Source organism: Mycosarcoma maydis, chromosome 12, assembly GCF_000328475.2.
Source record: "Mycosarcoma maydis chromosome 12, whole genome shotgun sequence".
NCBI classification, from domain to species: domain Eukaryota; kingdom Fungi; phylum Basidiomycota; class Ustilaginomycetes; order Ustilaginales; genus Mycosarcoma; species Mycosarcoma maydis.
Window position 1 is genome coordinate 546,706 of NC_026489.1, and position 24,474 is coordinate 571,179.

At 55.3% G+C, this 24,474-nt stretch overlaps 8 protein-coding genes across 8 annotated transcripts; 4 read left to right on the forward strand and 4 right to left on the reverse strand.

The window, feature by feature from the left end:
- Positions 1 to 378: 378 nt before the first annotated feature.
- On the forward strand, positions 379 to 1,632 carry UMAG_04269 (uncharacterized protein; the record flags this gene model as incomplete). The annotated part of the gene is made up of 2 exons (XM_011392431.1): positions 379 to 408; positions 538 to 1,632. 2 exons carry the CDS (start codon positions 379 to 381, stop codon positions 1,630 to 1,632), a joined length of 1,125 nt encoding a protein of 374 aa, XP_011390733.1.
- A 328-nt stretch (positions 1,633 to 1,960) lies between these two features.
- Positions 1,961 to 3,649, reverse strand: UMAG_04270 (putative aspartate--tRNA ligase DPS1; the record flags this gene model as incomplete). Its single annotated transcript, XM_011392432.1, has 1 exon — positions 1,961 to 3,649. One exon carries the CDS (start codon positions 3,647 to 3,649, stop codon positions 1,961 to 1,963), a length of 1,689 nt encoding a protein of 562 aa, XP_011390734.1.
- A 308-nt stretch (positions 3,650 to 3,957) lies between these two features.
- Positions 3,958 to 4,863, forward strand: UMAG_04271 (uncharacterized protein; the record flags this gene model as incomplete). The annotated part of the gene is made up of 1 exon (XM_011392433.1): positions 3,958 to 4,863. One exon carries the CDS (start codon positions 3,958 to 3,960, stop codon positions 4,861 to 4,863), a length of 906 nt encoding a protein of 301 aa, XP_011390735.1.
- A 2,560-nt stretch (positions 4,864 to 7,423) lies between these two features.
- Positions 7,424 to 9,907, forward strand: UMAG_10426 (transcription factor pacC; the record flags this gene model as incomplete). Its single annotated transcript, XM_011392476.1, has 1 exon — positions 7,424 to 9,907. The coding sequence occupies one exon, from the start codon at positions 7,424 to 7,426 to the stop codon at positions 9,905 to 9,907; it is 2,484 nt and encodes an 827-aa protein (XP_011390778.1).
- A 123-nt stretch (positions 9,908 to 10,030) lies between these two features.
- Positions 10,031 to 13,495, reverse strand: UMAG_04275 (uncharacterized protein; the record flags this gene model as incomplete). Its single annotated transcript, XM_011392434.1, has 1 exon — positions 10,031 to 13,495. One exon carries the CDS (start codon positions 13,493 to 13,495, stop codon positions 10,031 to 10,033), a length of 3,465 nt encoding a protein of 1,154 aa, XP_011390736.1.
- A 596-nt stretch (positions 13,496 to 14,091) lies between these two features.
- On the forward strand, positions 14,092 to 15,476 carry UMAG_10428 (putative geranylgeranyltransferase type II subunit beta; the record flags this gene model as incomplete). The annotated part of the gene is made up of 5 exons (XM_011392477.1): positions 14,092 to 14,470; positions 14,562 to 14,777; positions 14,870 to 15,102; positions 15,193 to 15,268; positions 15,373 to 15,476. 5 exons carry the CDS (start codon positions 14,092 to 14,094, stop codon positions 15,474 to 15,476), a joined length of 1,008 nt encoding a protein of 335 aa, XP_011390779.1.
- A 194-nt stretch (positions 15,477 to 15,670) lies between these two features.
- On the reverse strand, positions 15,671 to 16,261 carry UMAG_04277 (putative N-acetyltransferase 5; the record flags this gene model as incomplete). Its single annotated transcript, XM_011392435.1, has 1 exon — positions 15,671 to 16,261. The coding sequence occupies one exon, from the start codon at positions 16,259 to 16,261 to the stop codon at positions 15,671 to 15,673; it is 591 nt and encodes a 196-aa protein (XP_011390737.1).
- Positions 16,262 to 16,808: 547 nt separating this feature from the next.
- On the reverse strand, positions 16,809 to 22,013 carry UMAG_04278 (uncharacterized protein; the record flags this gene model as incomplete). Its single annotated transcript, XM_011392436.1, has 1 exon — positions 16,809 to 22,013. The coding sequence occupies one exon, from the start codon at positions 22,011 to 22,013 to the stop codon at positions 16,809 to 16,811; it is 5,205 nt and encodes a 1,734-aa protein (XP_011390738.1).
- Positions 22,014 to 24,474: the final 2,461 nt, after the last annotated feature.

The following is a 24,474-nucleotide window of genomic DNA, read 5'->3' on the forward strand; positions in this document are numbered from 1 at the left end:
GTCGAGATTGTAAGTAGCGTAGCATCACAAGCTCAGACAACCAGCACCGTACGCTGGTCCTCTGTCGAGACGCACAGCCCCATAGGCCGCTAGCCAGGCTCTTGGCTTTCGACTTGCCATCGCATGTACTTAGATTCGGATCGTGTTCACTGACCATCAACCGCTGTCTACATCATCACGTTGCTTTGTCATTCTGTCTGGCTCTAATCGGATCACGAACCTTGTCGCGCCTCCGATGGCTGTAACTATCTGCACCATGCCTCGACTTTGGCCTCTCGTAGCACATGGCCTCGATTCTAGCCTCTTAAACCCTGTAGAGCTGCCTGCTTGCCTTTGATCTCATCACGACCAAACGGAATCAGACCTCATACCTTAAATATGGATGACGACAAGTTCGATCTGTACAGCGTGAGTGTCTTCTGCTGCTCTTGCAATTGTCACTGCCTGCACCCAGTGCGCTTCCGTGTTTGATCCCGCACTTGTATGCCTTGCGTTTGTACTAACCCTTTTTTCATCGCGATTCATCCGTCTTATTAGGACGATCTGTACTCTGACGTGCTGGGCAAAGCAGAAGACGGTCAAGCTATCAAGGTAGATCCTGAAGAGACCGATCCGGCCTCGACCTCTACCAAGCGTCAACGTGCCGAATCGGCCGACGAAAAACCTCCCACCTCGTCAACCACGCAGCAATCAACACAACCTTCCACATCGTCGTACCAACGACATCAAGATGAGCCTCTTTCCGCTGGCCCATCGCTTCCCGCCATCCCAAACAATACCGCTGCACCGCCTGTCAGGAGTACAATGTCGACGCTTGCTGGACGACCCAAAGTGACCGATCCGAACATCCAAAATGCGGTTTACATTGGTGATCTCAATTGGTGGTCCACCGACGAAGAGATCCGTCAGATCGCATCGTCGGTCGGCGTGACGCTAAGCTTGAACGATATTACATTTTCGGAGCACAAAGTAAACGGCAAAAGCAAAGGTGTAGCCTACGTCGAGACCGAGAGTGAAGCGGATGCACGGAAGATCAAGACGTGGTTCGAGGAGAATGACTTCCACTTCAAAAGGGCCAATGTCACCCTGACGACCAGTGCGAATGGAAATCCATTTAGGACGTTGCCGAAGGACCCAATGCCCAAGTCGGAACGAGCGCAGAGAGGTGGTGGCGGTATGGGCATGGGAATGGGAATGGGCGCAAGAGGAGGTGGTATGGCAGGCGGTATAGGTAGGGGAGGTCACAATGGCCCACAAGCTCCTATGGCAGGAGCGCCGATCAGGATGGGTGGCAGCAATGCCAATGTTCCGCCGATGGGCATGATGAATCCAATGATGATGGGCATGATGGGCGGTGCAGGTCCAGGCACAGGCGCGAATCGACCGTACGGTAGAGGAGGCGGGCGTGGTGGAGGCAACGGTTGGGGCGGTCGCGGTGGTCGCGGTGGCAACGCTGGTGGCGGTGGAGGAGGTGGTGGTGGTGGAGGGGGGCATTTCAATCCCAACTTTTTTGGCATGCCAGGCGCAGGTGGGATGATGGGAATGCCGATGGGCGCTGGTACTGGCGTCGGTCCAAATGGAGGACAGCAAGACGACCGTGAACGAAAACGTCATCGCATGGACGAAAACTGATACTTGGCGTATTCGCCTCTATTTGATCATAACTTACTTACACGTTAGCTCTCCGATTTACGTGCACTGAAGCTGTATTCTCTACTTTGCCACTGTAATGCGTGCTCTTCGATCCATGCCGTACAAGACGCTCGCTGTGCGACGTCCACCGTCTCTACGAGCCAATCTCATCAATGCAAGACAGCGTTCGTTACATCAGCACACAAACGACATGAGACCGTCACTGAAATGCCCCGTGAAGAGTGCCTGAATGGAAGATAAACTGTATATTTGCATAGGGGTGTGCTGACGTTGCTCGCATACGACTTGTATTACACACGTCTCGCTCTCAAGGGTCAAGACGCTTAGGGTCCCTTGGGAACATGCTAGCCCTTCGAATGTTACCTAGACCCAAGTAGAACATGACGACACGTTCCAACCCGATACCACCACCGGCGTGAGGAGGGCATCCCAACCTGAAAGCCTCGACGTAGTGCTTCATGCTTTCAACAGGAATGCCGAACTCTGCCATCCTCTTTTCCAAGAACGCAGCGTCATGGACACGCTGTGCTCCCGAGAGGATCTCCTGACCGCGCATGAAAAAGTCGTACGAGTTCGAGTACTTGTTGTCCGCCGGGTCGGGCATCGTGTAGAAAGGACGGATTTCGAGCGGGAATTTGTCGAGCATGAAAAAGTCGGTCTTGTACTTTTCGCGCACCAACCCACCCAGGGTTCGCTCCATCTCGGTCGAGAGATCCTCAAGGTCGCCAAGCTCCTTGCCGTTCTCGCGCAACAGAGCGATGGCATCCTTGTACTGCAGACGAACCGTCTTTTCGGGAAGCAAGAACTCGTCGCAAGGATACTGACGCTTTACTGCGTCGATTTCTTTGCGGTATCGTTTGGGAAGTTCGCGGAAAATAAAAGTGAATAGTCCGTCAAGGACGTCGACAACCTCGTGGTAGTGCTCATCAAACGCCATTTCGAGATCAAGACCCGTGAACTCGGTCATGTGTCGGTGAGTGTTGGAGTCTTCGGCACGGAAGACGGGACCAATCTCGTACACACGACCGAAATCGGCCGCGATCGCCATCTGCTTGGCCAGCTGAGGACTCTGCGCAAGGAAAGCCTGGCCCTTGAAGTACGATACCTTGAAGACAGACGAGCCGCTCTCGGTGGCAGCACCTTGCAGCTTGGGTGTGTGGATCTCGACAAAGTCCAGACTGTCGAGGTACTCGCGGAAGAGTTTGCAAACGCCGTGGGTGAGGCGGAAGATGGCCTGGTTCGTGGTAGTTCGCAAGTCGAGCACTCGGTTATCGAGGCGAGTGTCGAGCGCAATGGGCGGAAGAGGACGATCGGTCTGCTGCGAAGCCTGGATCTCGACCTCGGATCGTGTAGCGTCGTCGACACCAAAGGGAAGTTGTTCGAAAGCGATCTCACTAGTAGAGTGGATCTTGGAGATCTTGATCTCGGCATCCTTGACCGTGACCGTGTTGGACTCGACCGGCTTGGGCGTCTTGACGATGGTGCCCTCGACGAGCACGATGGTCTCGGCAGCAAGGCCAGCCGCCCACTTGGTCATCTGACGCGAAACCTTTTCGGGAGTCTGCGCAAGGGTAGCTTGAACACAGTCGACACCCTGGCGGAAGGTGAGAAAGACGAGCTTGGCCGAGGGAGCACGACTGGTCTGAACACGTGCAGACAGGACAATGTGTTCGCCGTCACGCTCTGGACTGATTTCGGAGATCTTGGTAAATTTGCGACCAGCGCGCTCCTGCGACATGTTGAGCGGCAGCTTGCCGTAGTTCTGCGAGGCAAAGTCGACATCGGCAGCTTCACGAGCAGCCTTTTCGGCGGCAAGCTTAGCCGCCTTCTCGGCCTTGATGCGCTCCTTTTCGGCTTTGGCAGCTCGCTTCTTCTTTTGGTTGTCTGAAAGAGGGGTTCCGTCCGGGTTGAGCTCCTCGGCGCCTTCTGCAGCAACGGGTGCAGGCACAACAGCTGGAGCTTGCTGCTCGTTCTGAATGGTAGCTTGATCGGCCATGATTGTGAAATTGATGCGAAAGGTGATGATGGTGATGTGAAGTGATGACGAGAAGAAGCAGTGAATAGAGTTGCTTTTCAGCCCACATGTGACTCCTTTTTTAATCGTGAATGGAATTTCTGACTCGAAGGCCCAAATTGCGCCTAAAACGTCGGCGAGCTTCTTGCACTGCGTGACTTGTCTAGCGGTCGGATCTCGGACTACTTTCGAGACTGAACGCGACTTTGTGTTGTTTGACGTGGAGGGGCCTCGTCTTTGGTTCAAGGTCGCTCGTATCGGGCACCGAACAAGACGCAACGACATTCTCAATGGCAGCTTCACGACGAGCTCAAATTCAGTTGTTGTGCGGAGCACGTACGGGACCTTTGATCGATCGGGCCGAGTCGTATCTTGCTGCGGTCGACATCTGGTCTCGCCGAGGCAACCAGAAGGCGGTCAAGAATGCAGGCACTGGTGTGGTAGCTGTCTGTTGCTATCTCGCAGCCGAGAGCTTAGACGCTCGAGTACCGGATCGAAGCTCAGCCGTACGGGCAAGTGGTCTTCCTCCAGCACAATTCGCAGCAGCAGAGCGCGATTTTCGAGGCGCCGTTCAGTCTCTTTCCAACACCTCCGCTCAGACGCTGTCGGGTGCATCGGATGTCATCAACAGCGCTTTTGCGCCCAGTAACGCAGCATCACCTACAAAGAGACTTTTGCGGAATACTCCTATCAAGACGCCGGTATCGTCGAGCAGGAGCAAGGATGCTCTACTGGCCAAAGCACAAGCCATTCAAGCTGGAAGCCTCTTCGATCAGGCCATGCGAACTGTGCCTGACGCCACTCTGGCATCGGCGGACGCAAGTAGAGTACCGCAAATGAGCGCCGCTCCCTCTACACATACATTGGAGAGCAACGTCAGTATACCAGCAAACACGGCCGGGGAGCATAACAACACAGCAGCAGACCGAGTTGCCTCGACAGAAGCACAACCTCGTCGAATCAAGCGTAGAAGGATGTCGAAAGTGGTGTTTGGTCTAGCAAACGCCTCGAGCCTCAACGGCTTAGATGATGAACAAGAAGCGGACGACGAGCGTGCGCGCCGAACAAGGATCGATCACATCCAGACTACTCTGAAGCAACTGCGCTCAGCGAATCCGACTTGGCGCTACCTCGACGCACCTAGAGACGTGCTTGTCATCATCTCACCGTCGCACGACAATCTCACTAGAGAGTAGGCACAATTGGTCAACAACGTTGGGCATTGTCACGGACTACCAAATTGCAATCAATCACGAATACCACTGTGGACGCATTGGCCACGAAGAGAAAGACTGATCATAGCCTGTCACTAGAGATCGGTTCGAATTTTCACGACGCATCCACGAATCGGCGATCTCGATTGCATAGTCTTAAATCGAGCTGCCAAGACACATGACAGGCTGACGGCTTGGCTTGGCTTGGCTCGATGGAATGCTTGGCAAGCGCTGTTAGCTGGTAGCAAACAAAAGCACATGTCGATACGCGAAGCGGCACATCAGCGTGCATGGCTCGATCGCTGACAAGAGGCTCGAGGGCCTCTGAGCATACTACAAGATAAAAAGCAAGTTCCGGTCGCGGGATCGCGACGACTGGTCGATGGATTACTGTCGGGCGGCGAGTCAGTCCGTGATCGATGTGTCTACAGGAACGAGTAGACTGCAGTCGTTTTCTCACATCGTTCGTGTATCGGACCACCATGAAACAGCAGACAGACACGAAGCGTGGATCCGAGTCGTGAGTGATGCTAAATAGATCCGTCCAATCTTGTCAACCAATCATGCATAGCATCTTGCTGGTATTCAAATTACGGGCACGGCATAGCTACATAGCTAATCGTTTTGTAATGTTAGTAATTCGAATCAGTTGGCTTGCCGAAAGGAGACACTCTTTGTATTGAGCCGTTGCCGTTTCGGCACGCGAAGTGATAGTGGCGCAAAGCGTTTCCGATCGAGTTATTGTGCTCTGCGCTTGATTTCCTCGACTTTGCAAAAGCTCTTCAGGAGACGGCCACATTCACGTTTTTAGCACTGGTTTGAAGCAACTACTAACTTACAGTATACTGACAAGGAAATAGGATGACGCAATCGAGGTATGAACACCTTTTTTTTTTTTTTTTTTTTTTTTTACTTACAGGGAGGGTGACTCTGTGCTGTAAAGTGCCGGGCATACTGTAGTCACCGACGAGGACACGCGGCTGGCCAAGTTGGGTGGTGAGATGAGATAAGGTTGGCATGGCATAAATCCGTAGTTTTTGTGCACGCACCTTACCTGGTGATGAACCCCCCTTTTTTAGTTTGCCTTTCGCCTCTCGTCCGAAAGACACACAGCTTCTTGTATGGGTCTCTTGATCGGCATGCCTTCAAATGTCGAAAGGGAAAGTCTTGGCAGAGTGGGGCAGCTGAGCAGGCATGATCGCAAAATGTCTTGGCATTCCATCAACGCCAAGACTTGCTGCTTGGTTTATGCGGAGCAGCAGGCTTACCGCGTTTGGTCCGGGGCCAACGCTCGCACTGAGAGGTCTTGGCATTTCTTTAGCGCTTCAGACAAATAACGAAATGCCACTATTGCGGAAATGAAGAGCAAATAGTAACGACAAACAGAAAATCTCGAACTGCGCAACCGTCGTGTCGAATAGTAAGTTGTAATAAATCAGCTTTTGCCAGATTTGGCGTCGAGCCTACAGTAGTTGTGGAACATCACTGGCCAAGTGCCTACTGACGTAGTTTCAAATGTAAAATCTCAAATGGTCAAGCTGCCATTATTGTTTTTACTTGAATAAATATTAATGGCACGGAGGGAGAGGGTCCTGTGCTGTTCTTGGCAGCCCGTCTGCCTGTAATCGTGAATCACGGGTTTGACTTGCTTGCCGGGCCGCCCGCCACCTGGTTCCAGATTGCGTCGTTTGCTAATGTACTGTATCTTGGGCAATATGGATGCTGCGTTACGGCACAAGGGTTTCTAGTTAGTAGTAACTTGGTGAGTATTTGTCGAGTTAACTATTATCAGTTGGACCAAATTTCAAATGGGTCGTTACCTCAACCCGAATCTTGGCATTGTCAGGCACGTTGACATTCAAATTGCTTCTGTTGGCTCTGCTTACACTCACGTTACGGACGCCTCACTGCCAAGAATCTGAAATCCTGGGCATTCTTGGCCGTTCTGGTGCCTGTCCCTCGTGTCTCTCTCTCTTTCAACCGCACTGCCCTCGTCGTGCCCTCTTTGTTGGCTGAAAATACTTGCCAAGACTTTGATCGCTGCTGCGCTTCCCTCATACCTTCTGCTGTTGCTGTTGCTGTTGCTGTTGCCGTTGCCGTTGCTGTTGCTGTTGCTGTCGCTGCTGCTGCTCCTCGTCCTCGTCCTCGTCCTCGTTGCGACTGTACTTGTCTGCCACCATTCACATAGATACGCCAGACCCCCTTTGTACATTCTTCTGCACCCTGCTACGTCTTTGCACCGCTTCTGCCAAGACCCTCCGTAACGTGGATCGACTGCCAAGACTTTCCATCCGTCCTCCGACTTTAGATTCTTGGCATTCCTGGCGCCACTCTCGATTGCCTTGATATACTCAAATCCTCTTGTCCGTTGTCTCCTCCATCGTCCCCTTTGTCCTCCATCTAGATCACCTCCATCGTCAAGTCGCTACTTCATCCTGGCTCCTCCTTCACCTTTCTTTACACATATCTCAACCACTTGGCTTCCAGCACCATACCATCTCTGATCGAGGCCTTCACCCGGCAAAGCTCTTGCTTGATCACCATGAACCACCTCTCGCCCGCAGCTGCCAGCGAGCACTCGAGCTACGCAACTTCAAGCAGCCACATCGCTGCTAGTCCAGCACCTTCACATCAATCATCAGCCACATCCTTCTCCTCGTCATCACCATCACCATCAGCAAAGATGAATGCCTCTGCCTCTTCCGATAGTGCCGACTTCGAACCACCCGCTAAGCCCATCACCTGCCGATGGGACGATTGTGGCAAAATTTTCTACGACCCCGAGGTCGTCTACAAGCATCTCTGCGACGACCACGTCGGCCGCAAGTCCACCAACAATCTCTGCCTCACTTGCAAGTGGGAGGGCTGCGATGTCAGCTGTGCCAAGCGCGACCACATCACCTCACACATTCGCGTGCACACCCCTCTCAAGCCTCACAACTGCGATGCCTGCGGCAAGACCTTCAAGCGTCCACAGGATCTCAAAAAGCACGAACGCATTCACACCGAGCAACACCAGCAGCAGCGTCAACAGAAAGCCGCGCAGAATGCAGCTGCTCGCGCCTACTCCATGTCCGAGCACGCCACCGCCTTCGGCGGCGCTTACCCTTACCCTCCCCAGCTGCATGCCGCGAACGCCTACCTTGGCTACCCGCAGCTCCCCACTCAGCACGGCCTCTACCCATCCGCCTCTACCTACCCTTCTGCATACCCCTCACTGCCCCCCACCTCGGACTACCACTATGCTCACTCGACACCTAGCGCTTCGCTCTCGCCCATGTCGTCACGCATTGATACTCCACAGGGTAGCAGTCCGGCGCCCAATCACCACCAGCACCAGCATCCCCATCATCACGCTCAGGACGCTGCCTCTTACATCCACCTCGCTTCCGGCCTCGATCCTCGCAGCAAGGTCACCACTGATCCCACCTCGTACACCTACCTTGCTCACGGCGCCACCACAAGCCAAAACCTCGCCGGCAGCAAGCGTGGTCACGAGCAGGTCGAACACTTCTTCGGCGACCTCAGGCGCAAGAAGATGGCTCCCGCCTACGACTCGCACATGGCTGAGAGGCTTACTCAGACGTTCGGCATGGGCGGTATCGATGACGTTTCTCTCAACGCCATCCTTTCCGCCTTTGATCCCTCGGCTACCTACAGCCAGACTCCTAGCAACCCCTCGGTCAAGCCCGACAGCGCATCGGCTACTCGCCCCGCCCTCAAGCAGGAACCCACCGACCTGGCTCAGCTTAACTCTTTCCTGCTGCAGCTTGGTGCCAGCGCTGCCTCGTTCGGATCCAGCCTTTCGTCGGCATCCTCGTCGGCGTCTTCGTCCTTCTCGTCGCAAGGCAACAATGCTGACTTTGACCTCTCGTCGCTCTCTCAGTATGGCCTCAACAACATTCCTGGTTTCGACGAGTCGTTGCTTGCCACTCACAACACCAATGCTGCCGGTCGCGCCATCGCACAGCTTCCCAGCCGTGCGCACTCGCATTTCCCCGACGCCTTGTTGTCGCACCAGGTTCACCAACCCGCCTACGACAGCGTTCGCTTTTCGCGTGGTGCTGCCGTTGTTCCTCAGCTCGCTCCTATGGATGCTGGTGGACACAGTTACCGTCGCGTTGAGGCGCTCACCCGCGCAGCGCCCGACGAGAGAGTCGCTCGACCCGATGTGCACCGTGTGTCCGTCAAGTCAGAGCATGCAGACGATGACGACGCCATGGAAGAAGATGAGCTCGAGGACGATGGCTCGCGCGTGAGCAGCCGCTTCCGCTCCATCAGCCCCGCCGCTTCTTCCGAGAGCGGCTGGTCCGAGGCCGGGGCGGGCGCCGGTGCCGGCGGACGTTGCGGCAGCTCGAGCTCGTCGCCATCACATGGCCTTTACCCGCGCGTCTCTCCCACTGAGGCTTCTCGCCGTCTTCCTCCGATCCGATCCAACTCGTCAACTGCTAGCTCTTCGGCGTCAATCAGCTCTCCCATTGACTCGGACAGGCGTGCGACGCAGCGACGCAACAGCGACTCGCTTGACGGCCCATTGTCGCGTCACTCTGCTCCTGCTGCGTCACCTTCGTCGCCATCCATGTCGGAGACGTCATTGGCGTCGACCAACTCGCTGTACCCGAGCCTGGTCGACCGTGTCTCGCAGATGCAGGGTCTTGGTCGATCGTCAGACGAGGCGAATGCGGAAGCATTGCGTCGCAAGCACGTGCAGCTCATCCGCGATCTGCTTATTGCGATCAACTTCCCTGATCGGGCGAGGGCAAAGTTGCGAGCGGATCACGATCGGGTGCGTCTTCCGCCGATCCTTAGCTCGGTTGCTCGTCGTCGCACCGAAGAGGGCGAAGTGACGCCGTCGGCGGCAGACGAGTTGGTGTCAGCTAGCTGCAGCGACGCATCGACGGATCGCAATTCGACGCCTACGCCTCCGGGTCGGCCGACGTTGCCGACGCTCTCGCAGCTGCTCAACGATCTTCCAGGGCGTCCGTCGAGGCCGATGGACGAGCGCGAGATGGAGTGTGATGTGTAAAAACAGAATCCGTGTACTTGTATCGTTGTATCGTCGATCTTTGTTTTGTTTGATTGCATTATGATTCGTTCTAGTGATGATCAACTTGGATTGTGCAACGGATAGTGAGAAGGAGGGAGAAGGCTAAGTGGGAGGGTGAGTAAAGAGGAGGTGTTGGAGGGTAGATACGGTGGCAAGCTGGGGTGGATTGGCAAAGGCGTGTTTGAGGACGAGGAAAGCGGATCGGTTGGTGTGTTTGGCATAGAGGGCGCTGGAGATGGTGGAAGCGGAATGGATGATCTGGAGGGGCAGACGTGCTAGGTGGGCGGCGTGAATGCCGAACGAGTGCGCGATACCGGGACGCAGTTTGTAGACGAGGTGGATGGGATCCAGGAGATTTCTGGAATTCGACGTGAACGCCATGTGCATATTGCGCAGATGAGGATACCGACGTTGCATGCTCGCAAGCTGCAGGTAGTGCGTAATAAAGACAGTATTCGGAGGACAGCCAAGTGTGAGCAGGTACTCAAGCACCCCGGCTGCAAGACAGTAGCCATCGCGAGACGATGTACCGCGCCCTAACTCATCAAGTATCACCATACTGCGACTCGTCAGTGAGCCAAGGATATCAGCCGTCTCGCTAACTTCTACCATATACGTACTGCGCCCGGAAAACATACGATCGCGAGCTCCCATACGCACATACACCGCATCATGCACCCCGATCCTAGCCACGTCCGCAGCCACAAACGACCCAATCTGCGCCATTATTATCACCAACCCCAGCGCACGCACCACCGACGACTTCCCGCCCATATTGCACCCGCTCAACAAGATCGCCGCTCCCGAATCACCAGTAGACAGACTCACATCATTCGGAATATATGGCATAGCCGACACCACTTCCAGAATCGCATGTCGCATACCTATGATCTCGACCGGCACCGACGCCTCCGCGTCCTGAGGCTGGCGCAAAAACACCGGCCGTGTATATCCAGCCGCACGCGCCACGTGCGCTAGCGAAAGCAGCACGTCCAACACAGCCAAACTCGCCACCACATTGCGCAACACCACGTACTCGCTCTTACACAATTCGCGCACAAACCTCGCAAACGCCTCTTGAGCAGCGGCGTCCAGCGTCTCCTTGTGCTGATCGCGAATCTTGGACAAGCGCATCACCTCGGGTGTGTGGAAGCGAACCATGGATTTCGTCGCGCTCACACGCAGCCATTCCACAGGCACCTTTTTCGCGTCGGCCACTCGAACCTCGACTAGATAGTCGACACCCGCGACGCTCACGTAGTCCAGACTCGGCCGGTGCAGCAGCTTTCGTATCTCGCGCAGATGTTCGCGCAGCTCGCCATCGATGATCGCCATGTTGTCCTTCGATGCTTGGATCGCAGGGAACACATCCGCATCCAGATACAGGTCCGCTTTGTTGTTGGCGCGCGCTTCTTTGATCGAGATCTGGTTGAGATAGGTCTGCACCACTTGCTTTCCCGATGCAAGTGAGAGCAGATGTGTGTCGATGAGTGACGACTGTGTCTTCCAAGTGGCTGCCTCGTCCGCTTTGAACTCCTGCGTCACTCGGTTTAGCGAGAGCAAGACCGTGGCGAGCTCCGTAGGTGTCGCACGGCCGTACGTCATGCGCGCTAGCCCTCTTTCCAAATCCGGGAGTCCATGCAGCACGCTATCGAGTCGCCTCAGAACGTAGCTCTTGCCGTCTCGAAGCGCCTCCACCGCGTCGAGCCGTTCTTGGAGCTTGTCAATGTCGGTCAAGGGTCGCGAGACCCACTTGCGCAGCAGCCTCCTGCCCATGGCGCTCTTGCACTTGTCGAGCAGCCAGATCAGACTGCCACGTTCAGTCTGCTCGTTGGCCGTCCGGAAAATTTCAAGATTGGCAAGCGTATTGCTGTTGAGCAACATCGTGGTGCGCGATGAAAAGGAGCGAAAGTTGGTCGACAGCGTACAGATGGATTCGAGTTGAAACGCTTGCAGATGTTGGATGATTTGGGCCAGAGCGATAAGCGAGAGTTGCGGGAGCGACACGATCAGCGAGATCAACGGACTCGACCTTTTGTCTGCACCGTCTGCAAGCGTCGTCGCCAGTCTCGTGGTATCCGCCTCTGAACTGCCGGGTACCTCGGGTACCTCGGGTACCTCGGGGGACTCGAGCCCTCGATCACGGTAGAAACGCGTGACGGACTGAAAAGCTTGGTTGTAGTCCGGCATGGCAGCAAGTCTTTCAATCCTAACCCCGCCGTCTGCACCGTTACCAAGCAGATACGAGATGACTTTCTCTGTGGGTTTGGTGAGCTGGGGTGGGATGAGCACCTCAGCAGGCGCAAGGTGGGCGATCCTCGTCTCGAGTTCACTCCTCGCGTGACCATCCGAAAATTGGTCATAGGTCAGATGACCAGTATTCACCTCGACGCTGACGATGCCGATGCTGACCCTGTCTGCCTGCGCGTTGCCACGCTCGGACTGTTCGACGATGGCCATGAGGCTCTTTGGCTGGTTTGTGTACGCATCTCCCATGTTCGCGGCCAAATCGTCTAGGCTTGACAGGTCGTCGACCCATGTGCTTGCAGTGTAGAGCGCTGTGAGCTTGCGGACAAAAGGTGTGTAGGCGTTTTTCGAGGCAGCCTTGAGTGCGCGAGTTTCAATCTGACGCACAACGCCGACCTTGTGACCTGCTTGAATGAGACGCTTGACATGAATATGCAGACGATGAACGGGTATCATGGCGGTGAGAAGATTGCGTTCGGGGAAGCACATGATGCTGAGCTCTTTGGACGCGATGCGTGCATCCTCGCCATAGAATTTGAGCTTGTAGCCGACTTCGATGATGAGCAGGACGCCAGGGTGCTCGGCTTTGAGTTCGAGAATCTGCTTTTCGAGTGGGGTATAGCTGGGGCCTGTACCGGCTCCGGAGGCTTTTGGTTTGCCCTTTGTCTTGTTCATTGAGCTGTCTCGATGAGAGCAAGGGGCAGGTGTCGACTCGGGAGCAGCAAGTCCTGTAAAACGGTTCCAAGTGCCAGGTACTGACTGCGCGGCTTGTTCGTGTTGGTTGTCGTCGTCGTCGTCGTCGTCGTCAACGACCATAGCATCCACCTTGGTCCCAGTACTGGTTCTGGACTCGCTATGCGAGAAGGTGTGCGCACTCGACATGTCGTCGATCTGCATTTGGTTGCTTGCATGCCGATCGATCGCAAAGTTGGGGCCCAGCAGCGTCTTGCGGAAAGCGTCATGGCGAGCTTGATCGTGCTGTGAGCGTTCAGTCGGCGTTGCTTGCGAGGCAGCCTCATCTAGCTCGGAGGACACGTTGTCAGATGGCTGGAGCGCTGTAAACTTCCATTTGCTCATACGATCGATTGTTTCGCGACGAGGTCCGTCCTTGTTGTTCAACTTGGAGCGCTTATGTGGAGGCTGAGCTGAACTGGAAGCGCCAGTATCGGTATCGAGCAAGTTTGAGGTTCTTGCATACCCATTACTGACCTGAGCACGGTCCGGTTGACAAGACTTGGTGATGGGGCGCTGGCTCGACTTGGGTTTGAAGAAGGCGCTGATGCTGGCCTGACCAGGCTTCTGCGAGGGTGGTGGCGGCATCGCAGGACAGAGAGAAGACGGCGTCGTGCCCGACAGCGCTTATGAGCGGTAAGTGAGCATCAATTCGCGTAGAAGGGCCATGGTTTGGTGAGATGTGAGCAGAGCAGAGCAGCATAGCGTTGGGCGTGCCAACTGCACACTCACGACTGATGCTTGGTGCTTGTTAATCAGGTTCAAGGATGATTAGGATTGGGACAGCTTCGCAATTGAGACTGTTTTCCTCGCTCGTTGACGCGTGACCAAGTCTCAATCAATTTCCAACCCATCTGGACTGAGCCGCGATCAGCGCCATGACACTTTGCTATGTCACACACGATACACGATATTCGTGATTCGTGATTCGTGATGTGATTTCTTCGTAAAACCACCAAAGCGTCAAGCAAAGTAACACTCACGGCTCACTCGTGACTGTGACTGTACACGGTACACGGTATATGTACGTTGCACGGTACGTGGTACGCGGCTCAGCCCACCTGACGGACGCACGAGCCAGCACCTTGATGTTTGCCTTGCTCCACTCATAACTCTCAACAGAGCCAATATCTGCGAACTTGTGCCTGGATCACGACATCAACCAACCAGACAATTTCACAAGCATGCCAACAGTAGCTGGGGCATCAGCGTCCACTCTGGACCCAACACGCGATCTGCTAATACCCTTGCACGTAGCTTTTATCGAGGCACTCGACAAGAAACGGGATTCGCTCGCCTACCACTTGACCACGCATCTGCGCATGAACGGCGTCTATTGGGGTCTCACGGCGCTCGAGATCTTGGGCAGACCGCAAGTGCTGGACAGGCAAGCTCTGATCGACTTTGTCTTGAGCTGCTGGGACGACGAGGCGGGCGGATTCGGTTCGTTTCCCGGCCACGATGCTCACGTGCACAGTACTTTGTCGGCGATCCAGATCCTGGCTATTAAAGAGGCGCTCGACGAACTCGATAGTAGAGGGATGCGCACTAGGATCGTCAAGTGTGAGTTTTGGACGCCTTTGTTAGCCACTCGAGCCGAGTGTTTGACAATAGATACTGACCGACTGTTGTTGAGCCACTTGCTCGTTGACAGTCGTCTTGGGACTGCAACTTGCCAACGGCGCGATACAGGGAGATAGATGGGGAGAGACCGATACACGCTTCCTGTACTGTGGCGTCTCGGCTCTTGCACACCTCGGCGAGCTCGATCAGTTGGATCGACAAGTGACCATCGGCCACATCTTGTCGTGCCACAATCCAGACGGTGGATTTGGGACGGCGCCTGGTGCTGAATCGCACGCCGCGCAAGGTAAATGCGTCGTCTGTTATCTCAAGCGTTTCGCAGGGTGAATTATGGATTGACATGTGTCTATTGTTCTTTCAACGTGGTCCATGTGACAGCGTGGGTCTGCGTTGGTGCGCTCTCGATCCTCGGTTCGCTCGACAGCATCGACCGGGATCGAGTGGGCGGTTGGCTCTGCGAACGTCAGCTGCCCAATGGAGGCCTCAACGGACGGCCGCAAAAGCTCGAGGACGTCTGCTACAGCTGGTGGGTGCTCTCGACGCTGAGTGTGTTGGGTAGGTTGCATTGGATCAATGCCAACAAGCTGTCTCGATTCATCCTCTCTGCACAAGTAAGTACTTGCTCTTTTCCGCCTCGACTCACGTTGAGCATGGTGCTGATCGGCGATATTGGACATCTTTCCCACATGCTTTATGCGCAGGATGCGGAAGATGGAGGCATAGCCGATCGACCTGACAACGTCACGGATGTGTTTCATACTGTATTTGGTTGTGCAGGTAAGTGAATCACCGGCGGCGAAGACCGAGAGCGGGTTGGGACTGACATGCAATTCGAATGGTGGTGTGGAAACTGGCAGGCCTGTCGCTACTCGGCTTTGCAGGCTTGCAACAAGTGGATCCTACCTACTGCATGCCATTGCGTACGACGAAAGCGCTTGGTATCGATAGGCCGTATCAGCGGGCGGCTGCGACTGGATGCGAGTAGACTGGCGAATTCACAATTGTTGTTGCGTCTGGCATCAGAGCGACCAGCATTGCATTCATGATTCACACTTTGAGCACAATGTGGGTTACATTGGTGACTGTTTGTGCAAGTGTGTGCGGCCGAGACGATGATTCGAGACGGCTCAATAGCGGGTGGATGGTGTGAGGCGCCGATTACGCGGACGGGGAGCGAGGTCAGGGACGATAAGCGGGATCGAAAAGGGTGTCTTGCGGGTCGACTGCAAAGAGTCTGCCATTGGTTCTTGTGGTTTTGTGATGTTTGTCTCTTGGGAGACTCTTGCGCATGTCATAGCCGTCTTCGTCGGAGCCGTTTTTGGCGCCGCGATAGTAGTATGCTGTGACTTTTCGGTAGACGTGGTAGCCCATGCGTTCGTACATGGTGACTGCAGTTTGGTTGCTTGGTCTTACGAACAGGTCTACGAACCACGCATTGTACACGCGATCCGAGACGTCTTCCAGTAACCACATGAGGCCTTTCGCCAGACCTAAACGGCGGTATTCCGGAGCAATCGTGATAGCCGTCACATGTCCGTGCAATGTAGCCACCTCACCTGTCGATGCAGCCGTATCTCGACCTTCCGCTTTGCCTATCACATACCCCATCGTCCTCCCACTCCATGGCGCCGTCTGAACAAACGTCAAATCAGGCCACTGAGCAAGATACGACAGGTAGAACGATACACTGTACGTCTCGGTCCAATGATCCAGATTCACATTGTTGAACTTGAACAAATCCGTCGCCCGAAACGGCCGAAGCAACGACATCCTCCTCCTTTGTACCTCGCAAGAATCCCCTCACGTCCAAAACTACCCTTACGCTTGCCGTCAACAACGTTGCCCCAGACGCTCCAGCCTGAGACAGTGATGGTGTGCACCAATCAAACCCTCCCTCACAACGCACACTTAATGTGCTTCACGCTTGTTCTTTTCAAACGTGAAAATCACGATCGTGAAATCGTGAATCACCATCGTATATCGTGTGAATCGTGAATCTGAATCTGAATCTGAATCGTGAATCACAAATCACGAATCACGAATGTGGAGCGGAGCCTGCTTACCAAACCTAACAGCTCCGCCAAAATTCCACGATCCGTCATGCTTCACGATCGCTCCACAAAGCCTTGCCGCTCACATACAGAAACAAACAGACATGGGATCTCGGTGCGCGAGCTGGAGAACGATCCAGACCACGGCTTCGCATTCATTAAAAGCTGCTACGCTATGAAACACGGTGTGCTACAAATTGGTAGTCAGTCACGAGTGCGATACAACTATGAGCCTCGGTTGGCATGTTGATGTGGATCGCGCTGTGCTATCCAGCCAGCTCACCCTGTAAAGAAGTGACGCTTGCCAAGCTGGGCAAGAAGGGCTTGCTCTGCGGACTACCCATGCCCATCACCGGGAACGACTGACTCAACGGGCTCGACATGGCAGCCTTGTAGCTCGGATGTAGCGAAGGGCTCGGCGGCAGCTGTGCGAACCTCGACCTCGGCGATGTCGACGGTAGCCTCTTGGCCGACGTTGCATTCGAGGGAGGCGAACGAGGCAGTCCATCAATGTCCACGTTGAGTCGAGCAGGCCTACGCTTGTTGCTGAACAGATTGGGCGACGACGCATTGCTTTCACTCCCACCGCCGGTCGAGGTGAGATTGAGGCTCGATGCCGAGCCACGACGTCGGAACTGGTCGCCGAGCGAAGAATGGCTCGACAGAGGTGACGCGGTGGGCGAAGCCGAGCTCTTCGGCGAGAACGACCCGCCGGCGGCGCAAGACGAAATGGGTACAGTACCGGGCAGCACGTTGATGTGGTGCGTGCCCGTCGACTGCGAGAGAGCTTCGCGGACAGCTGCACGTGTGTCTTCGTTCATAGTGCGGATCTCGTCTTCGCCCAGCGTGTCGTCGTGGGCGCCGGCGAGCTGGTGGCTATGGACCGGATACAGGTCGAGATGCACTGGCGATGAGGCGGCTTGGCAAGCCAGCACAGGGATCAGACCATTCCTCGTAGTCGATTCTGATGCGAGGCGCGCGTGGTCCTGAATCGCGTCGCCGATGTTTGGCTCGTCCGTCGACGTTGGTTGATGCTGACCCTTGGTTTCGGCATTCTGCCCTGAAGCGTCCATCGTTGCTGGCAGCGGCTGCTGCTGCTGCTGGTGCTGCTGGTGCTGCTGGTGCTGCTGCTTCGGCCGTGGCTCTACTGGTTGCAGAACACTGGTCCCGATTGGGCCGTTTGACATGAAAAACGCCTCGTCCGATGGTGAAGTGGATACAGATGACTTGACTGCTTGGTCGGCTCTCGACAGAGTTTCGACGTCTGCACTAGCACCAGCGCTGCTGAGCTGCGTGTCCAGCGTGGTGGGCTCAGAGCCAAGATGACCATCATATGTGAAGCTTGGACTGCGTTCCTCGGGATGCAACTCCTCCTTGCGACTGCTCGAGTTCAACGTGTATGCAGAAGCTCGGGGGGAGGAAAATGCGCCAGTGACGTATGAGGCTTGGCTCCATCGCGTCTTGATAGGAGAGTCCCCTTTGCGCAAGTTTGCATCCGGCTGCGTAGCGTTCAGATCGGTCTCTTTCGCAACACGGTTCGAAGCCTCTGCAAGAACAGCAGGCTGCTTCGGTGTGGCATAAGCCAAATCGCTCTCGAGACTGATGGATCTTTCAATGATGGTGCCATCGGCGCTGGACCCCTGGTGACCTGGTAAAGAGTAAGAAAGATCGTGAGAAATCGAGGCGTCCGAGGCAGCGCCAGACATCACCTTGCCGCGTAAGAAATGCTGAATGCGAGCAATGTTGTCCTCGTCGTTGTCACTCATAAAGGCCGACGATGCCAGTGAGTCCTCTCCCGCCCTCGTTTCGTCCTTCTTCGCAGATTCTGACGACGCGACAGACTTCACCGATGCCAGCGCCGGAGACAAAGCAGGCACCCCAGACTCGTCCGACGCGTCGTGCTCGTCCTGATGCAGCTCTCGCTCCACAGCTTTGGGAGTAGCCGCGGTCACGGGTTCGGTCTGGACCGTCTCGCCGGCGACTGACGGAGACCGACGTGAAGGCAGGACATCATGTCTTGGCGCTACGCTGGCATCGGGCATCGTCACAAGAGCGGTGACAGGTTTGGTGAGGTCGTCGCTGATCGTGCGCGCCGTGTGCCCCGAGCGAGTCGATTCTGCCTCGTCAACCTCGGTTCTTGCCAGACGAGGCTTGGTTTGAAGCCGAGCAAATTCGATCAAGCGCGAAGCGCTCAGTGGTGCTTGTAAGGCAGGCGAGCGGGAACGTGACGAGGACATGGCCGATGTGCTGGCAGGCCGAGGCGATACCAGCCCTCGGTCAAAGGTACTGCCACCTGCAACAAACGTGCTTCGGACTTTGCTCCGACTTTTGGCGGAAGTCGCTTTAGCGCGCGCGAACCACTTGGGGCTGGGCGTCACGGAAGCCGAGAGGCTGCGTGCGTAGGCGAGGCTGTCCCTGCTGGACATCTTTCGGCCATGAGGATCAGGGCTCTGGCCGAGAGCCGGGTTGGGCAAGCAGGCGGGACTGAGAAGCTCGACGGCTTTCTGCATCTCTTCCAGAGTATCGCTGAGATCGCCAGAGCTGCGGCGGCTAGCGCTGCTGGGCCTATGGTCGAGAGGGGGTACCAGCGAGGCTGGCGACGAAGGCGGGTGCTGGTGCACGGCGGGGGTAGATACTGAGCGCTGGCTGGACGACGCTCGTGGCGTGCTGAATGTACCGGCTACTGCTGTAGGACTGAGGAGTTGCGGGGCAGACGTCACAGCGAGGTTGCCGAGCTGAGGCTTGACACCGTCGAAGGAAACAGCGTCGAGGTGGATAGGACTCAGGAGCGAAGAAGCAGGAGCCGGTGTGGTGGTCAAGGTGCTACTCTCGCCATTGCGCGGTTCTATCGCTTGGTCCTGCTTCTCTTGATGTGAGTCTTGTTGCACGGCCAAAGCTCGGGAGTTGTCGTCGCCGCTTACAGATGCAGTAGGAGCGCTGATGTGTGGAATAGCAAAAGGGTCTTGGCGAATCCTGCTAGCCCATAGATCGACAACTTCGTCAATGTCCGATTCGTTGGGCATCTGTAGTTGCTGGTCCTCCTCCAGGCGGTCAAAGTGGTATTCGTCAAAGGCGCCTGATGAGTTTGGTCGACCTGTGGGTGTCTTGCCAATCCAGCTTTGAATTCTGGCCATGTTGGAGCACTGAGGACTGTTGTACACGTTGTAGGCGAAATGGCCAGGATGTGTTGCAGAGTGCTGGTAGTGATGCTCCTCGCTGTCAGCCGGTTTGATGGCCTCTGATGCGCAGCGATGCAGGCCTGACCGGCTTTGAGAATCGGCAGCGAGATTGTGATCCGTACTCTGCTGAAGGTGGAGTGCATGCAGGTGCACCTCGGTCTGCGCGTGCTCAGCGCGGTGCTGGGAGTTGGGCGAGTCATCTTCGGCTGGCTGTGTTTGAGTCCCGAGCCTCGGGTGCATGGCGTGGTGGTGCAAGTCTCGCCACATGAGCTCGTCACCAGCATCGACGATGAAACTGTCACGTAAGGGGAAGCGTGGTTGCGAGAAGGCGTCCTCTTCGTGATCCGATGCAACTTGATGTTCTGGGACTGCGCGATTCCCAAAAGAAGGAGAGTCGGGAAGAGCTGAATATGGAGCATCGTGGGCAGCGGTCGAAGCCTCTAGGCTGTATTCGGCGTCTCTGTCAGTCACTTGATCGTCGTCGTAGTTGGCGTCGAGTAGTTCCGAGTATCCGGTGCGGCTGTGGTTGGAAGCATCACGATGTGGCTCGAGGGAAGCCGAACGGGAAGGAGCGGCGATAGATGATGCGGACGGTGCAGTGTCAGGTGCGCCGTTTGGAGCTGGATGTACGTCTGCATGGGATACGGAAGCAGTACATCGGGATGCGTAGGAACTCATAGATACGATACTTGCTCGCGCTGATCGAACAGGTTCGTCCGAGGGTGAACGACGACCCGAAGTGGGCCGAGCCGACAGAGCGATTTGATCGTGCTCTTGCTTCTCGACAGGTTGTTGGAACGCATGGTTAGATAGCGACGACCGAGTGGACTCGGGCAGTGGCAGAGAAGGCAGATACTCTGGCATGTCGGCTTGCTGAACGGTGGAGGGCATCGCGTCAGCAGGGGGAGATGTGGGAAGCTGAGCCTCTGCAAGATGAGTGTGCGCCGGTGAGACCGCTCGAAGGTGCAAAGGAGGCATTTGTATTGTCTTCATGTCCATGTCTCTGCTTGACGTTGGTGGCACTTGCGGATCGAGGTTGTGAGTGGTGGCATGGCTGTTGACGTGATCGTCTTGATCGTCTTGCACGTGGTCAACGTGGTCAGCGTCATGCACACCGAGGCCATCTGTTTTGGTTTGAGGCAAGTTGGCAGCCAGGTGCATACTTTTTCTGGACTTGTGGGAAGGACGTTCTCGCATCGCATTACGGGAGGCGATCCAGCCAGGCCACCAAGAAGCCTTGTTCGGGTCGACGTGCCACTCGATACGTGCGAGGATGGGCAGCTGCGGAAAAGGTGTCAGGGGTTTGGTGATACGGCCAGCTGATGAAGAGCCGTGGGCGGACCAAGCAGCGCTGGGTGTGAATGGGCTCCAATCTGCGGAAGCATCCAGCCTTGGCGATGGGCGGGCTGAGACATGGGGAATGCTAACACGATGGGATGAGCCGTCTGCAAGGGTAGAACGCGAGAGATTGGCGCCGTGTGAGTGGAGACCGACGGATGCGCCGGCGAATGAATCGGGCGCTACGGTGGATGAGCGTCGACTAGGAGCAGAAGCAGTTGGCGGCTTGTAGACGGATGTGGAAGGACGGTCATGTTGGCTAAAGTACCTGGCCCAAAGTGCTTGCCAAGCTGCGTCACCAATGTGTGGGCCTCGGTTACCGTGTCCGTCGTGGGCGAGATAGAGCATCAAGCCTCCTAGCGAAGGTAGAGCAAATTCGCGTGAGATGGCCCAAAGCTGACCTCCGAGGGTAGGATAGAGCGGCAGGAGCGAGCCGCGTTGCAGACGATCGCGTTCGTGCTGGGTGATTTGCGGGGAGATGGAAAGGTGGTCTGGGGGTACTACTGTGACGAAATAGGTGGGGCTTGGCGGGTAAGGGGATCTGAAAGCGTTGATGACGGGGCTGACACCGTGCTCAGCCGAGGGAGGAGCGGTTTCAGCTGACACAGGATGGGATGGAACGGCAAAGGCGAAAGCGCGATCGACGTTTGTGGAGCTGTTTGAGTCGCAGTTTGACATGGGAGGAGTGGAGTGGTGTATCAAGGGAGCTGAAGCGGTGGACGAGAGTGCGAGTGATGCAGGGTTAGCCAGGCCTGGTTTGTGGTTATCGTCACGCACTTCGAGGTGTTGTGAGGTGTTGTACGATTCAAAGGTGGTGAGCAGAGTAGAATCGCTGATGAGCTGCGTGCTGGGGAGCGACAGGGCGGGCGAAGCATGTGTGGATGTCGGCGTATCTGCCTCGCGCGAGTGTGAGCCGGGAGACGAGCAGGACAAGGAGGGAGCGAGGATCGACATGTTGACGTTGGAGCGGGCGTCAGCGACGTCAGGGGCAAGCGAAGAAACGAGGTTGAGCGTATCGTTACAAAGACATTTGTGCTTGCGTGTTGGGGATGGTTGAGGGGAGCGACTAAACAGGTTGGACGACGTCGCGAGCTCTGTAGACAATCACGAATCCGAGCAAGGACTTGAGGGGAGCAGCGAGGTGCGGAGTGATGCAAATCGGTAGAGGGGCAGAGCGATGGTGGAGAGGAGGATGGTCGAGTTGGCTGTGGAAGCGAAACGTGGTAGCTGAACAGAATCACGAATGGATCGAGTAGGATACAATTGGAGTGTGCGCCTGAATCGGGTTCTGGATCTGCTTCTGCTTCTGGATGGTGGTGACGAGAAGATGGCGTTGCTGAGCTCGACGCGGCTAGTGAATGATGCCAAGGCGGAAGCAAGCCGATAGCTTTGCGCCGACAGTCGCGAGTCACGAGTGTGATTGATGGCTGAGTAGAGTAACAAGGTTCAAGCCATTCACCATTTCACGCTTCACACGGATCGTTGGTCAAAACCAGCCACAGCATCTTAACGCTGTGAGCCTGCTTTGGTATGACCACCGAGGATGAAGCGGTTGAGAAATCAAAGAGAAAGAAAAATCCAAAAAAAAAAAAAAATAAAAATAAAAAAAAAATAAAAAAAGCAATCGCGAATCGTGAATCGTGAATATCATAAGTTAACCCTAAAGTTAATCCAAAGAAGAGGAAATGGAAAAGGAAATAGAAGGAAGGGGGTTAGTCGTGATTCGCGCTTGTCGGTTCGTTACCCGCTCTCATCCTACCTTATCTAACCCTACCCCAAACCTAATCCACTCGTGACTGGAGAGGATGAGACGAGGTCGGGTTGAAAGGCGAACAACACACAACTTACAGTAACGTTGCTTCGGGGTGAGCGTCGTCGCTGCAGGAAAGCATTTTGTCACTTTACGCTTTTTTTCGAGATTGATCAGGATTTGTGATTTCATGCACCTCCTTTTAGTCACACATGGTTGCAAATCCTTTTTGTTTCTGTTTTTCTCCGCAAATTAGTTCGGATTGCCAGCTGGCACACTCGCGTTGGATGTCTGATGGTGTAGATGAGCACGACAGCCACTTTGCTGGTCTGCGACACTTTGGTACAGCCACGAGTGTCGTACAGCATTGCAGCATTGCAGCGTTGCATGGATGTGTAGATGTGGAGATGTGCAAAATTGGAATCAGTCCAATCCAGCCGAGTCGCGCTGCGGCGTGTACATGTGGCAGTCGCTGAGTTGGGAGTCGTGAGTCGTGAGTATGACAGGCAGCCGTTTCAGTGATTTGTGACTGTTTGCACAAAGCCGAGCATGAACGGTGAGCCAGTCGGAGCTCGTGCGCTTGGCAATCACAAGTCGTGGATCACGGATCACGGATCACGAATCACGAATCACGAATGGTGAATCGTCGAGCGCAAGATGAATCTCGGCTGTTTGCTTCTTCGACGTTGACGCTTGGTGCTTGTTGTCAAGCTTTGCATTCTTGCATCTAGCCAAACGCTTTGTGCCGATCGAGCGTCGAGGCACGAGGTCTCGCTTCGGCTGTCGAATCATCCATCACCAACGGACTAATTTAACTTAGCATCCCGTGTCCGACGTGAAACACGTTGTGCTGCTGTACCGAGCTTGAGTGTGAGTGCACACCACCCGCAGCGGGAGCTGCGCAGAGCGGACAGCGCACAGCGATCGGAATGACTGCAATCGGTTGCCACCCGTCACACTGTCGTGCAGCGCCACGCAGCAATCCCAAATACTGTATCTTTAGCACAGCATTTTGCAGCACAGCCCAAGTTATTGTCCATCCACCCGTGACCGTGTTCCGTCGCACTCGGACACACACCCGAGTCTGTGAGTCGTGAGTGCACAGACCGAGCGCACGCAAACCACAACAAATCCGAAATCGGACCAAGACAAATCACACCAATATATAATTATAATAAGAAAAAAAGGCTGTTCGCACGCCATGGCTGTCTGACGTTGACGTTGTGTTGTAGTGGCAGTCACGAGTTGTGAGTGGAGCGATGTGTGTTGGTTGGCGACGCGTCGCGCGCACATAGCAAAAGGCTAGGCCCTGCCCCCCCTTGACCATCTGCAACATCACCAGCGTCGTCTCACTTGTTGATTTTGCCGAGGCGCGCAGTGCTCATGGCCGCCCAATCTCCTCTGCTTGCTTGCTGGCTGGGCCCGCTGTCATGCTGTGATGCATTTTCGCACACGCATCGAAACCAATTCGCGTTTCGCATTGGAACGCCTGGACAGTCACGATGGTGCTTGCTTGTGGGACCATCTGCATAGAAGCACGGCATGCACGCTGCTCGGCTGCACGTCTCCCAACTGAATGTTGCACGGCTTTTGCGTGCCGTAGCAGAGCTCCGGCTCCAACAATCCCGAATATCACCAAAATCACGAATCACGAATCACGAATCA